We start from the raw sequence: 13,842 nt of genomic DNA on the forward strand, positions 1-13,842 counted from the left end.
TGGCCCACAAATAATTAAGTTGCCTTCGATGAGTGTATGGTAACTTAATAGGCTAGAGATGCAAATGTTTGACTGTTGAGAATGTTTGTACTGTAAAATGAAATTGACATTATTTTTGCTAAGCAAGACATTTTAATCACTGTCAGTCTACACAATTTCAAGTGTGCAGAGGCAAAAATAAATATAATGCGCCAACAGCCTCACAATGGTTAAGTCAAGGCAATGCGGTGCAGCATCTGCATTTAATGGTGCGGATGGATGGGCAAGTTTAGCAATACAGTACAGACTATTAATTGCAGTCTTATATTAGAAGCAAATTTCATGGATTTGGTGTAAAGATTGAACATGCTACATGGCTTTTGGTAGCAACTATCTTGAAATTTGGAATATAGAACACTTTTAAACATTTAAGTTTAAGCAAGAAATCAATATTTAATGCTCATTCCAACTGCAAATACAAAAGCAATGTGACAGTTTCCGCACACAAAAGTTGCCAGAAAGTCCACTTCAACCTAAATAAAAAAAATAATAATTTTGAAAATGGAATAATTCCACAATGATGCATCTTGTCACATTGCTAATAATAGTATAAAACAAAGTATATACATCCCAGACGTATTCATTTTTCCTCATCGTCTTCATCCGGGAGCAATCCCGGCAGTTGCTGATAGAGTTCCTTCTCCAGCAGTTTGTCAATGTCCGACTCTTCTCTCAGGACGCACCACAGCAGGAAGCCCGCCGCGATGGCACTGATGGGGATGACTTTCCACCAGGGGTTTTGCTCCTGGCTTCCCAGGGAGCGCTCCACACTCCAAACCCTGTGACTGGCCTTGCTGGTGGAGAAGCGGATGGGCTCGTCGATCACCTCCGCCTGGACATCTTCAGCTTTATTATTTGGCTTGGCCAGCAGATGATGGCTCGTGGAAAGAGCCCGCACACTGTTGACAAAAAAAAAAACACATTTTATGATAGACGGTAACGTTTCATCATCACAGTCAGAATCGCTGCTTTTCAGGAAATGGAAATACATTATGTTGTTGATGCACTCACATTAATAATACAGTACTTTAACAAAAGCAAACACATGTTATATTATATTTCGAACCGATTTCAAAGGTCTTACAGCTCAAGTGGAGGGAGGATATTATGATATTATTATGCACTCACCTCATGCTTGCGTCAGTGTGACGAATTAACGTTGACATCCCACGGCTGAGAGTTTTGCTTGATAAACCGGTGAAAACGTGTGACATTGTAGCAAACATTTTGCGCAAATTGTCATTTTAGGACACACACAGGTCGATGAAGGCGGACAGTTTGCGTATCCTTACAACACAGGTCATGTAATGCAGAGTTGTACGACCGAGAATTCATTCCGACGCGACGCAATGGATTGCCCCATAATTGTTCCCACCAAGCATGAGACTGTAGTTCCTTGTTGTTGTTGTTGTGTTTTTTTTTTAAATATATAGTTATTGTTTTCGCTAATACATAATAATGGGAAATAAACTCAAGACTTTTATTTTATAGATGGATGGATAGTGAAAGATTCTATGGTTTGAAATTAATACATATCGTTTTACTTTTGTTGCCTCTATCTTTTGATGAAACGATTGTCTTAACATTTGAAAACTAATTGTTACGGGTTATGTAACGTTTATTGCAAAAATATTTAATAGAAAACGGAATCGGTAAGAATTTTGTATTTGCACACAGGTTTGTGTAGTATTTGAACGCCTCACAGTGGTCGGCCAATCACAGGACCATAAATCCATCCAATCGTGTTTCTGCACAGTCACGTTGCTTCCGGTTTGTTCGGCATGCTTGTCAGCGGCATGTGCTAGTCTCAGCCGTACGGTGGATTTTCTTACTGCGTAAGTACAATATATTTTATCAGAAGAAGTGAGCCGTTATTCGCTTATATCTTATATACACGACTGTTTTGTAGTCCTTTGGGGTTCATTACACGGATTTTGTGGCAGGGTTTAGTCCCCTATGCCCTGTAAATAGCCAGGTTCACACTTCGTTTAATTCATTCTTGGCACTAAACATAAACTCTGACGACGAGACAGCAAGCAAAAACGTATTGTTGACAATTACTGTTTGTGTTTGTTGCAGGACTTTGGCTATCTCATGGCTAAAGACAAATCACAACAGAAGCCCCCAAAGAGGAAGGAGTCGCCTCCAAGTGACGATGAGGTTTGTGTGGCGCAAACCCAAAAAAGGAAAAAGAAGAAGTTGAACGCTAAGGTGAGCCGAGTGATGATGTGTTCTTGTTGGAAAGATTATTTCATAGTTTTGGTGTCAGGAGAAATGAAGCAAATCCAGTAAGTGAAAAAAACATGAATCAAAACTTGGTTTCTATAAACGAAGGGGTGAAAATTGATTTCTAATCAGATTTTTTTATACGCCATATTGCCCATCCTTACATTCAGTCATTTTCTTATTTAAAGTCTGTTTTTTTTTTTCTTGTCCAGGAGGCTGCGGATCAAATTCCAGATGTCGCCCTCGCAGTGGAGGAAGAAATAAAGACCAAAGTCAAGAAGCGCAAAAAGAAACAAACAACAGAGCAAACAGCAAAGCAACCCGAGGTTCGACACGTTTATTATATACTCACTGTATGTGACTGTGGGATTATGTCATATTTGTTTTGTGCCAATATTTAATCAACATACAAAGAATGACACCGTTTTCAAATGAGAAAAGAAAATTTTGGACATCTAAACTCTCGCTCTTATCTCAAAGCATCACTATATCATTGTAGAGCACCTCAAGCAAAAAAAAAAATCCAAAATGCATTTTGTCGCGCTATGACTCGATATCCTGCAGCGTGTCTGCATTCTCGACGTGCGGCGTGACGATGTTCCTGTTGGTCTGAGCGTGCGCCGCACGCGGGCAGCAGTCGGCCACCCGCCGGAAGAGTCCGCAAAGCCTCTCTCGACTGGGCCGGTGCGTGAGCGGGACCAGCACCAGGCTGAACCCGCTCCCCGCGAAGAAGACCAGCTCGGCCACGCTCACCAACGCCCGCTGGCGGGGGCTCAGCTCGCCCGCCGCCGCCGCCGCCTGCAGCCGCGCCCCCCTCGCCAGCGCCGTCACGTAGAGGAGGTGACAGAACAGCAGCGTCGCGCTCGCCGCCAGGAACGCCGGACCCTCGTCGGCGCGGCAGAGAAACCTCCGGTTGGATTTGCTTTTCCGCACGCAGCCGTAAATCACAAGCGCCAGCTGGAGAACGAAAGGGATCAGGAAAGCGAGGCACAGCTTTGCGACGGCGTACGGAACTCCGGCGTGGATCGGATCCACAAAACAGTCCGTCGTTAGCTGAAGACCTTCCCTCGGTCCTCGGATGCCGGCCAGAAGAAGAGAAACGACAGCAGACGTCAGGACCACCAGCGCCGCGCAGACGCCGGGCCTCTTCGTTAAGGAATTGGACGGCGGGTCGAGGGCGAGCGCGTAAGCCATCAGCGCCAGAACCAACAGGCCGCAGAGAGACGCCACGTTGACGGCGAAGGAAAGCGCGGCGCAGCCCAACGCCGACGTCCTCAGGCTGTGAGGGCGGTGCGCCACGTTGTACAAGGAGAAGAAGACGAGTAGCAGCTGAAGGCCGCAGAAGGTCCAGAGCAGCCGGGCCAGCCGGGCCACGCTTTCGCGCTGCGCCCTGTAAGTGCGCACGAACGCGTAGAGCAGGAAGCAGGCGGCGGCGAAGGCGGCGGCAGCCAGTAGAAAGTACACGTGGTTGGCCGAGGATATGAGGTGGGCGGCCGCGATGAGCTCCAGCACGGCGGTTGGCGACGGCGTTGACGCGTTGGCAAGCGCAGCCGAGCTGTTGGGGGGCGTTTGGGTCGCGGGCTCGCTGGACTGGGAAAGAAAAGAGCAGTGGAGAGAAATTAAATTATTTGGTAGATCAACAAAATTCTGATTGATTAACTCTTTGACTGCCAGACGTTTTCAGAAAAGGGATGCCGTGGGTGCCAGCCGATTTAAGCATTTTTGACTGATCTTTCAAGGTCCACAGAAAATTATGTGTTTGGACTATGGAAACACACATACTACCAAATGAAAGATTGGACTCTCATCTTTCATCAGAAAAAAAAGTTTGTTTCTACCTTATTCCGTTTTTCAGTAATCAACAATAAAAAATGGTTAATTTCACCTGTGTTTTGAAAAAACGTATTTTAACGTCTTTGGCAGTCCTCCATAGGATTTTACTAAACGTTATTTAACGTTTTTGGCAGTCAAAGAGTTAAGAATTCTGATTAATTGGCCAATTAATATGAAAAAAAAAAACTTGTTTTCTGGTCTCTTACAACTGTAAACATTTGACAGTTTATTTACATTGACATATTTTACCTTCAATATTTGTTAAAATTTACAATAGAATGCCTTTTTTTGTGTGTGCTGATTTTTCCTTAACTTCTTTGTTAAAACAAAAAAAAAGGCAATTTTTTTTGCCCTAATTAAAATTCAATACAACAATTAAATACAGTAGCATAAAAAACAGACAGGATTATTCAAACGATCATATATTTTTTGGTGCAATTTTTTTTTAAACGTACAAAATATTAAGACATAAAATTGTTCAAAACACTAATTATGTAAATTATTTTTGGACCATACAAAATGTATACTATTATATTAAAAATAGATGCAAATGTGTGGGTTCCCTTTATAAACAAACATGCATTGGATTTTATTAGCTTTACACTTCTAAATTGCCATTGAACTGTTGTAACATTTAAATAAACAATTTCGATAAAATTTTTTTACGATTTTGGCAATTTTCGAATTTTGGGGAGTGCAATAATTGAAATTGTGATTGAATTTGGATTCATTGCGCAGCCCGAAAAGAAATCGCACAACGTGCCATCGCAACAGTCGCAAGTCGACTACCGAGCGCACCGAATTCCGTGCAGCAGATAGGCCAAGCAAATCGGGCGTGCCTCTTGACCTCGAACCCAGATTAAGAGCCACTGAATTAAGGTGTGTAGCTATTAGCCATTAGCTAATTTTTTATTTTAATGCATTTTTTTTGTGTGCTAAGGTATTAAAACGGATATTGTACATAAAAATATTATTTGAAGTACATTTCAGTACTTTTTCACTTCCACGAGTTAAATCAATGCTTTCATCAGATTTTTTTTTCTTCTCATTTAACGCGTTTGTACTTTAGAGCACACGAGCACTTTTGCCATTTCTGCCGTTTTGCCCTCCGCGGCGGAAGCGTCTGCTGGACTGCAACACATGTTTCCACTTACCATATTTTGGGAGTTGTTGCCGTCACTCGCTGGTCTCCTGTTTTTTTTTATCTCCCGGCTCGACGGCTGCCGCTTGAGTGCGAGCCAAGCGGCCTGATAAAAACGATGATGATGAAGATGAAGATGCTCCTTGCGGGGACGCGAGCGCTCACCAGGAATGATTTTTTATTTTTTTTGTTCCTACTCGTGCGGGCAACGTCCCGCCAGCATACTTTCAGAGTGACTTCGTGACCATGTGATCAGAACATTTTCTGTCCCTCCTTTTTTTTTTTTTTTTTTTTCTTCTCCTTTTTCACCTTGCAGACTGAGAGCCGTTAAATCGGAGCGCATACTGGCTCCCTTGTTTCGTCTCCCCAGAGGTTCGAATTTAGTTTTTTTTTTTTAAGAGGGCCGCGGTTGAGTTGAGTATTCGTTGTGCTACTTGTTTTTCACACAAAATGTAAAAATTGGACTCGGCTGTCATTTAAAAAAAAAAAAAAAAAAAAAAGTGCATGTGTTACAGGAAACCTTTGTCAACCTGCGATGCAACAGGAAGTTGTGGTGGGGGGGAAATCGTTTTTTTTTAGTTTCAACATATTTCATTTCATGTCTCGCATTCCGAATATTGTTGTCAGGAAGTTTTTTTTTTTTTTTAAGTTTTTTTTATTTATTATATATGTTATATTTGTGGAAGTTTCATTGGCATTTTGTATGCACTGCTGTTCAAAAGCTCAAGTGGATATATACAGGAGATACGGCATATATAAAAAGTCTACACACCCCTGGCAAATGTTTTTGTGATTAAAATTCAAAATGATGCACTTTAACAGGGGTGTGTAGACTTTAAATATTCACAGTTCTGGTTAAAATGATTAGTTAATTTTGATCTGAATTTAAAAAAAAAAAAAGGTGGGGGGGGGCAAATAACCCCCAAAGAAGGCGCGATTGTGCGTAAAAATTCCGATGTCAACACTGCACTGGATTTTTCTCTACTGGTCCAATTTACAAATCCACGTTTGTTTTTGCTTCGGCTTAACAGATTTCAGATCCGGCCGACGCCCCCGAAGGAGAGGACAACTTGAGCCCGGAGGAGAGGCGGGTCCTGGAGCGGAAGATGAAGAAGATCCTGAAGAAGAAGATGAAAGCGGAGGGGCTCCTCCCGCCAAAAAACAAAGAGAAGGAGTCCGGGCCTCCCGCGTCCCAGCAGGCTTTGGATTACCTCACCTGGTAAGAGACTTTGAGTTGTGCAAAACCACAACCTCCTGCCCCATTCACAAGATGGGACATTTGAATTGGCCCATCTTAAGTCAGGGAAGAGTAATTGGTTTGGTACTGTGGTTCTTAACCAGGGTCCGATCGAACCCCGAGAGTTCGGTGAGTCAGTCGTAAAAAACAGAACGTGGTCGGACGAATATGTGCAACATGAATTGACGTATAACGAAATTGGGAAGGTATGGTGTTCCACAGGGCTCAATTCTGGGGCCTCTGCTGTTTTGATTGAATCTGCTGCCGCAGGGTTCAATTTTGAAAAAAACAGCGGTGGATGTTTTAAAGTGCTCTTCAATATAGAGTTGGATGCTTTGCAATGCCAGGTTGAGCAATTCTAGTCCCCGCAAAACTAAAGGTGCAATTCTTTATGCCGCCTGGAGATGGCGAATACAAGACAAATGATTTTGCGCGGGTGCGGGGCAATGTGAGAAGCCATCATTGTTAACGACAGCGTCGTCTTTCCAGCTGGGCTCACAATCGCGCAGCGTGGAAGTTTCAGAAGACACGGCAGACGTGGTTGCTGCAAAACATGTTTGATTCCCAACAGGTAAAATTGTCCATCCGATTTACAGGAAACGATTTGTAGCCGAAATATTCACATTTGAATTTGCCGACAGATTGAAGATGAGAAGTTCTCGGAGCTGCTGCAGTATTTGGAGGGGCTCCGCGGGGGGTCGCGAGACACCACGGTTCAGAAGGCCCTGGTCCTGGTCCAGGAATCGGGCCAAGCGCCCGAGGATGGAAACGTCCAGAAGAGGGCGCACCGAGCCAAAGAAGTCATCCAGATGCTTTCCTAATGACGAGACTGACCTCAGGCTTGGACTTTGATTTTGTCATTATTTCTGTTTTTATTTTTAACAGTTCGGCCTTCTGATGACATTTTCTATATGTTTGCATTTCTTTTGGATTAATTGAGACCCGGAAAACAAACAGACGGCATTTTTAGTTGCTTTGTTTATACTCGTTTAGGGTTGTAAAATATTTCAATATTAAAAAAAAAAAATGTTTTTATTCCCAGCAGTTCTCCCTTCAACTTCAAAATATTACATTCATAAAATTCAGGACATCTTGGAAACTTTTTTTTCACATTTCCACATTTTTCAGTATTTCAGAGTGACGACCTTCCCAAATTGAAACTCCTCCCACATTTCGTACCATCTCAACTTAATCATCCAAGACAACTTGGAAAATATTTTTCCACAACAATGGATCGTACCTCTCTTTTAAATGTTTTTTTTTTTTTTTGTGGCTTCCCTCCATTTTACATTCCCGTGGATGGGATCCGCAAAAAATCCAGTTTTTCCCGCTTGCCGCATCCTGGCGCGTTTCAGCCCTGATCGGCGAGCTCGAAAAGCCCGCCGTCGCCACGTAAACGCGGCGCCTCAGCCGCCGTCCTGGCACTTTCGCTTTCGCCCGGTTTTGCGTCAAACGCAATATTGTGATGAGTCAGCAGGTCTCGCAGTCTCGCCATCTCTTCTCGCTGTTTTTGGAAGTCCTGGAAAATTGCGGAGCGTTATCGAACAAACGCTCGTTTGCAACGTGCCCTGTTGCGTCACACGCGGACGTACCTCGTTGCATTTCTGTAAAGAGTCGTGCGTTCCTACTTCAGCGGCGACCCGGGGCGGCTTCTCGTTCACTTTTTGACTCTTCAGCAGCCCGGCGTCCTCAAAAACATCCCTCGTGAGCTTGTTATATCCCTGCGAGGAACAAAGGCGGCATTCGGCTCCAGATCAAACGCAACATTTAGCTTTTTTTTTTTTTTTTTTGCTTAACTTACTTGCTCGGTGATGAGGCCTTCATATCGAGCCTGCTCCGCTTCATCCCATTCCTTTTGTAGCTTCTCGTTCAGGGTCGGGTACACTTGGGAACGGCATGAAAAAGTAGGCTGGTCACTAAATCAGTATATTCGAGACCACCGTGACAAATGAGGGCAAAAATCTGATTTGAATCTATTAGTTTTGCTTCGCCACCATTAGGCAGTTTTCTTGTCATACAGGAAAATCATAATCCAACTTAAATCGTCGCCGCACCTAAAAGCGAATGCGGGTGGCAAACGAGCGGCGTCTCGAAAGTGAGCGAGTACTCGCACGTGCTCGGCTCCGACACGTGAGCAAGTTTGCTTTGGCTGCTGCAGGCGAGGAGCACCTGCGGAAAGACACAAACTCGGTTTATGCAATTGGCAGAAAACAATTTAGAGATGCTGACTTTTGTGTGAAATTTATGGATTAAAACCCTGGAGAACCCACGGGGTCAAATTTGGCCCCTATAATTTATTTTTTTTTTTTACAAATTTAACTTCAAAAGTCCAGAGTGCCACTTCTGACCCCTGCATGGGTGCCATCTAGTGGCTGAATATTGCACTTACATGAGCCAGAGTGGTGGTGACAAGATGGCTGGCAACATGCCAATTTTGTTGAGCTGGAAATCAATCCAAACAAAACCATCTCTTCTCAGCAAACCATCAGATGGTAAAATTGTTTTTTTTGTTGTTAATCTATTTCATATGTTACAGAATGCCTCGGAGTATGTTTTATATATATTTTGATAAATTAGCAACTGAGCTAGTTAAAAAAAAGGGTAAAATTTGAAAAAGCATATATTTTGGTGTTCAGTGAACTTATAGCAGTCATTTAATGTATAATTTTCCAAAGAAGAAAAGGGTTCTTGGGTTCCCCTACTTTTTACAGCAAGTTGTTTAAAAAAAATAAAAAAAAAACTTAACTCTTTGACTGCCAAAAACGTTAAATAACGTTAAGTAAAATCCTATGAAGGAGTGCCAAAGACGTTAAAAGAAGTTTGTTTCAAAACAGAGGTGAAACTAACCATTTTCTATTGTTGATTACTGAAAAACGGAATAAGGTAGAAACAAACTTTTTTTTTTCTGATGAAAGATGAGAGTCCAATCTTTCATTTGGTAGTATGTGTGTTTCCATAGTCCAAACACATAATTTTCTATGGACCTTGAAAGATCAGTCAAAATGCTTAAAATCGGCTGGCACCCACGGCATCCCTTTTCTGAAAACGTCTGGCAATCAAAGAGTTAAGAGGTCAAATTAAGTTCACCTGTAATGGCTCTCAAGCAATTTAGGTTCATCCTAAAATTTCACACACGCTTTGCGAGTACTTTAAACTCCAGCCACCTTCGCTTCTCTGTTTCTGTTGCCGCAAGTGTCGCCGTCTCGCATCCACATGCCTGTAAAAGTGTTGTTCGCCATCTCCCACTCGTGCCAGATCCTGTCAGGAGAAAAGGCCGTTTTTTTTCCCCCCACTTGCGCTCACCGCTGAACGTCCGCACGAGCAGCTGGAGGGCGGCGTTTCTTACCCCAGGATCCCGCTGTAAGCGTTCCAGCGGAACGACTGCTCGTGTTGGGTGATGTTGTGAAATGGACACAACTCGTATCGATACCTGAAAGTATGATGAACTGTTGCAAAACACAACTCACAAAGTGTTCTTCCGGTTGTGACTTCGATTCGGAGTCATACTTACACCGAGTGTGTAAGACTGAAACACCTTCCAGCCAAATGAAAAAGATGCGACGGTCCTACAACGATAAAATTGTTGTGACTTTTCGGATGAATATTCAAGCTCGAATTAATTAATCGTGTCTTATTAGAATGACATTGAATTTACCAGACACCGGTGATGGAAGTACTTTAGCCTGAAGTCGGCTTCCCTGAGCTAGAAAATTGTTGTTCACTCTGAGAGAAACATAAATAAATAAATAAATAAAAAGCTCACATGTGGATTTAGTGACGATAAGGGAATGAAGTGATGTTTTGTGACAGAACAATTAAATGCTTTACCACTACATGGCAGAAAGCCCAATTAACCTATCAAGGGTGTTTGAATGTCATGATCTGTCATTTGTTTTGTTTTTTTAAAGCATTCAAATAAAATCACATTTTAAATAAGCAGCCAGCAGATTGTACGCACAATAATGCCCTTGAATGTGGGCAAGGTCACCAAACCACGCCTCTTTAAGGCACATAACACATATCCAACACGAAAACTGCACATTATTTTAATTACTTAAAAAAAAAAAAAACGTAACAACATAAATGTTTTGGGAATGGATCGAAACAGTAAAGCATTCAAGTTGTTCTCGGAAACAGAGTAAATGATGGTGGAGCAGTGTGGGATTTTTTTGTTTTTAAACTCAACGAACCCAAATGTATTTGGTGCCTCGACTATCTTCATTTTACCGGCGAGTCCATGAGTTACTGTGGAAAAGTAAGTCAAGGAGCACAAACGTTAATTTTCATTTTATGGCTGAATCATAGCTCATGTGGCTCATCTCGGTCGACGTCGTTGTAGCGATAAGCAAATTACACTTCAGTTACTCACCGAAAACGGGCATGCACACGGCGAAGACGAGTAATAAGTGATGTTTCACACTAAACACGCGGTACATTTTTAATTTTAGAGGCTAAAAAAATATGTTTTCATTGACATCTCGTTTCCCCTCTGCTAGGTCTTCCGGGTAAAACAGTCACGTGATAATAACATCTTCTGCGCATGCGTCATTTACTTGACAAGCACGTCGCGTTTTATTTAGTTACAGAAGCCAAAAAAACAACTACTTTGCAGTTTGTGATATTTAAAAAAAGAAGTGGTAGTGGGGATCCGAGTTTTTATTGAGACACACTCTACTTACTTACGTGTACAATCGGTGCTTGATTTTTACGTGTTACGAATGTTTCTATATATGCTAATGCTTTAGCTAACAGAAGCATGTGTTGGTTTTACAGACTTAACATTTGACTCCAACATTAATAACATCTTAGAGTATATTCCGCGACCTTAGAATATATTTTTGGTGTGCAAAATGGGACGGAAGAAACAGGGCAAATTTGTGCGCCCTGAGAAGGGAAAAGACAAACGACACAAAGCGAAGGGGAAAACGTTAGAAACTTTTACCGAAGAAATGCATTCTGCATTTGAAGGTAAACATGAATTACAGTTTTTGTTTTAAATGTGTTTTTACGGTTTTCTGTTGTTGCATATACAAGAGCAGACATATCTGTCAATTTGTACCAGATTAGGTTGACTGAATGTAAAGGAAAACACCCCCATAGTGACTCATGATTCTAATAATAATAATCTTGCCTTATATTGTTTTTCCAATGACAGCAAGTCTTCACAGAGAGGAGGAGGGAGCAGATAGGCCTCAAGTGAAGCTACCTTGTCCTCTCGCCATGTGGGAGCTGGGCCATTGCGACCCCAAACGCTGCACAGGCCGAAAGTTGGTCCGTAAGGGCTTTGTACGCAACCTGCGCCTCAATCAGAGGTTCAATGGACTCATTTTGAGTCCCATGGGCACAAAGTATGTGACACCAGCTGACAGGTATGCCGTGTTGATGTCATTGTTATCAAACTTCACTACGGTGCGTTTTGATTTATTGTACAATTTACATGAGACAAAAGTGGAACCTAAAGGCCGTGCTGGGACTTGCATTTGGTATAAAAGCATGCAAATGTGATCTGAATTTAATGTCTTTTTTTTTTTTTCACAGGGAGATTGTGGCCCAGAATGGACTGGCAGTGATTGATTGCTCTTGGGCCAAACTGGAAGAGACGCCTTTCAATAAGATGGTCGGAAGTCATCCGCGGCTGCTGCCTTACCTCGTAGCTGCAAATCCGGTCAACTACGGGAAGCCTTGCAAATTATCTTGCGTTGAGGCTTTTGCCGCAACCTTTTGTATTGTGGGTAAGGCCCGCTTACAATCTTTTTCGATTGCATTTTCCCAGTGACTCCCAAATGTACTCATCCTGTATTCCACGTTGGCAGGTTTTGAGGAACTGGCCGTGCTGTTGTTGGAGAAATTCAAGTGGGGGACCGTGTTCCTGGATCTCAATAAAGATCTGCTGAAGCGCTATGCTGCCTGCCAGTCGGAGGAGGAGCTGCTCACCGTGGAAAATGACTTTCTCACCACTAAACCAGAGGAGGACGACATTGGTAAAAATGGGGTGTTCAATTTACAATTTGGGCTTTGTTTATGTAAGAAAATTTCTTCACAAAAGAGGTTTCAAGATGTTTATTACCACATGTATTTGAAGTGTACTCTCAAAGTGAACATAGACCGCAGAGAATGACTCCGTTTTAAAAATCAACCACAACTTTACCTCGGGGACGTGAGTTAGCTTAATGCTAACACAACGTCATAGATGGGCTAACGAAACTAGCATTGATGTTGCGGTGGTTATAAGTCTTTCGGTGACGGTCAGACAATATGACAGTACTTAGAGGCATATATAACTTATCCTCTGAAAAAAAAACTCTATAACAATATATTATTCATATGAATTAAAAAATATATAATATTACTGTATCTGACGAAGTAGACGGGAATTTCAAGTATGTCTATGTCTGTATTAAACTGCCCCCTGGTGGCCAAAGCAAATACCAGACGAACTAATGTGGGCCTGTAGCAGATGAATGTCATTTCCTATCAATGAATGATTTACTAAGATACTTGCCACTATATGGTAAAACAAAAAGTTAAGATGTAGGCGGACCTTGAGGGAAGGAAAATCTAACCATTTTCATCAACACAACAATCATAACATTTATCAAAGAACCTTCTTTTCCTCATGATCTTATTGTGGGAAACTTGTTTGTAAATGTTTGCAGATCCATTTGACGTCAACTCAGGAGTAGAATGTATGAATCTCAACAGACGTCACCGGTAAGTGTCTTGTATTTCATTGGAGGACATCTTTTAATTATATTTGCGTTGATAAATGCTGTCATTAGAGTCCAGGACTGTAATCCAATTTTGAAATGATTGCATGTGCTTATGAATGAACATGAACCTCTAGGTCAGTGTTTCCTAACATTTTATTAAGTAGTGAAAAATCTCATGGCACACCAACAAACAAAAATGTTACCAAATGTATACCAGTAAATAGTTTAAAAAAATAATGTTGGAAATACTGGTTATTTGTTCCTTCTGCCATCTAGTGGAAGAACATTTAAATGCTCTGGCTGCCTGCACAAGCTTGTCTTAGATTGATGGATAACTCTAATAAGTATTAATTGTATAATTTCCCACACATTAGTGGTTGGGAATCAACGTGTTGGTTTATATTGTGCAGTAACAATTTTGGTGCTATGTTTTATTTGTATTTAGGGAAGCTGATGAGGAGGATTCTAGCGAGGGCACGGATACGACGGAGGATGATGACGACGACGATGATGATGATGAAGAAGCAGAAGATGAAAAAAACAATGATGAGTCAGAAAAAGTCTCTGACGTTGAAGAGGAAGTGGCTGCAGCAAAGTCATCACAATAAAGCGTATTTTAACTTGAGTTCATGGAAAGACTTGCGACCCAAAATGAA

At 42.0% G+C, this 13,842-nt stretch overlaps 5 protein-coding genes across 5 annotated transcripts; 2 read left to right on the forward strand and 3 right to left on the reverse strand.

Annotated features, from left to right (window-relative positions):
• Positions 1 to 118: 118 nt before the first annotated feature.
• On the reverse strand, positions 119 to 1,381 carry uqcc4 (ubiquinol-cytochrome c reductase complex assembly factor 4). Its single transcript, XM_077550242.1, has 2 exons — positions 1,168 to 1,381; positions 119 to 938 (listed from the first exon to the last, which is right to left on the reverse strand). Exons 1-2 carry the CDS (start codon positions 1,263 to 1,265, stop codon positions 620 to 622), a joined length of 417 nt encoding a protein of 138 aa, XP_077406368.1. The 5' UTR covers positions 1,266 to 1,381; the 3' UTR covers positions 119 to 619.
• A 392-nt stretch (positions 1,382 to 1,773) lies between these two features.
• Positions 1,774 to 7,511, forward strand: chlsn (cholesin). Its single transcript, XM_077550290.1, has 6 exons — positions 1,774 to 1,874; positions 2,119 to 2,250; positions 2,478 to 2,591; positions 6,271 to 6,458; positions 6,966 to 7,047; positions 7,118 to 7,511. Exons 2-6 carry the CDS (start codon positions 2,134 to 2,136, stop codon positions 7,295 to 7,297), a joined length of 681 nt encoding a protein of 226 aa, XP_077406416.1. The 5' UTR covers positions 1,774 to 1,874; positions 2,119 to 2,133; the 3' UTR covers positions 7,298 to 7,511.
• Positions 2,588 to 5,582, reverse strand: LOC144038114 (uncharacterized). Its single transcript, XM_077550287.1, has 2 exons — positions 5,253 to 5,582; positions 2,588 to 3,855 (listed from the first exon to the last, which is right to left on the reverse strand). Exons 1-2 carry the CDS (start codon positions 5,253 to 5,255, stop codon positions 2,809 to 2,811), a joined length of 1,050 nt encoding a protein of 349 aa, XP_077406413.1. The 5' UTR covers positions 5,256 to 5,582; the 3' UTR covers positions 2,588 to 2,808.
• Positions 7,512 to 7,621: 110 nt separating the features above from the next.
• gnptg (N-acetylglucosamine-1-phosphate transferase subunit gamma) lies at positions 7,622 to 11,014 on the reverse strand. The gene is made up of 10 exons (XM_077550288.1): positions 10,846 to 11,014; positions 10,667 to 10,721; positions 10,132 to 10,199; positions 9,988 to 10,042; positions 9,823 to 9,906; positions 9,641 to 9,734; positions 8,531 to 8,645; positions 8,278 to 8,360; positions 8,069 to 8,197; positions 7,622 to 7,995 (listed from the first exon to the last, which is right to left on the reverse strand). The coding sequence occupies exons 1-10, from the start codon at positions 10,910 to 10,912 to the stop codon at positions 7,828 to 7,830; spliced, it is 918 nt and encodes a 305-aa protein (XP_077406414.1). The 5' UTR covers positions 10,913 to 11,014; the 3' UTR covers positions 7,622 to 7,827.
• tsr3 (TSR3 ribosome maturation factor) lies at positions 10,981 to 13,811 on the forward strand. Its single transcript, XM_077550289.1, has 6 exons — positions 10,981 to 11,444; positions 11,632 to 11,845; positions 12,015 to 12,208; positions 12,290 to 12,457; positions 13,133 to 13,187; positions 13,632 to 13,811. The coding sequence occupies exons 1-6, from the start codon at positions 11,327 to 11,329 to the stop codon at positions 13,792 to 13,794; spliced, it is 912 nt and encodes a 303-aa protein (XP_077406415.1). The 5' UTR covers positions 10,981 to 11,326; the 3' UTR covers positions 13,795 to 13,811.
• The last annotated feature ends 31 nt before the right edge of the window (positions 13,812 to 13,842 follow it).

The sequence above is a fragment of the Vanacampus margaritifer genome, chromosome 18 (assembly GCF_051991255.1).
Source record: "Vanacampus margaritifer isolate UIUO_Vmar chromosome 18, RoL_Vmar_1.0, whole genome shotgun sequence".
Lineage (NCBI taxonomy): Eukaryota > Metazoa > Chordata > Actinopteri > Syngnathiformes > Syngnathidae > Vanacampus > Vanacampus margaritifer.

Bases quoted from the DNA above. Each gene is read 5' to 3' on its own strand.
- uqcc4 (XM_077550242.1), bottom strand. From the start codon at position 1,265: ATGTTTGCTACAATGTCACACGTTTTCACCGGTTTATCAAGCAAAACT. The intron at 939-1,167 runs GTGAGTGCATAA...TTTTGTCAACAG, and splicing joins CACACTGACGCAAGCATGAG to TGTGCGGGCTCTTTCCACGA.
- chlsn (XM_077550290.1), top strand. From the start codon at position 2,134: ATGGCTAAAGACAAATCACAACAGAAGCCCCCAAAGAGGAAGGAGTCG. The intron at 2,592-6,270 runs GTTCGACACGTT...TCGGCTTAACAG, and splicing joins AAACAGCAAAGCAACCCGAG to ATTTCAGATCCGGCCGACGC. The intron at 6,459-6,965 runs GTAAGAGACTTT...TCGTCTTTCCAG, and splicing joins GCTTTGGATTACCTCACCTG to CTGGGCTCACAATCGCGCAG.
- gnptg (XM_077550288.1), bottom strand. From the start codon at position 10,912: ATGTACCGCGTGTTTAGTGTGAAACATCACTTATTACTCGTCTTCGCC. The intron at 10,200-10,666 runs GTTCGTTGAGTT...TGTTTCTCTCAG, and splicing joins GAGGCACCAAATACATTTGG to AGTGAACAACAATTTTCTAG. The intron at 9,907-9,987 runs GTAAGTATGACT...TCATACTTTCAG, and splicing joins TTCAGTCTTACACACTCGGT to GTATCGATACGAGTTGTGTC.
- tsr3 (XM_077550289.1), top strand. From the start codon at position 11,327: ATGGGACGGAAGAAACAGGGCAAATTTGTGCGCCCTGAGAAGGGAAAA. The intron at 12,209-12,289 runs GTAAGGCCCGCT...CCACGTTGGCAG, and splicing joins CGCAACCTTTTGTATTGTGG to GTTTTGAGGAACTGGCCGTG. The intron at 12,458-13,132 runs GTAAAAATGGGG...AAATGTTTGCAG, and splicing joins ACCAGAGGAGGACGACATTG to ATCCATTTGACGTCAACTCA.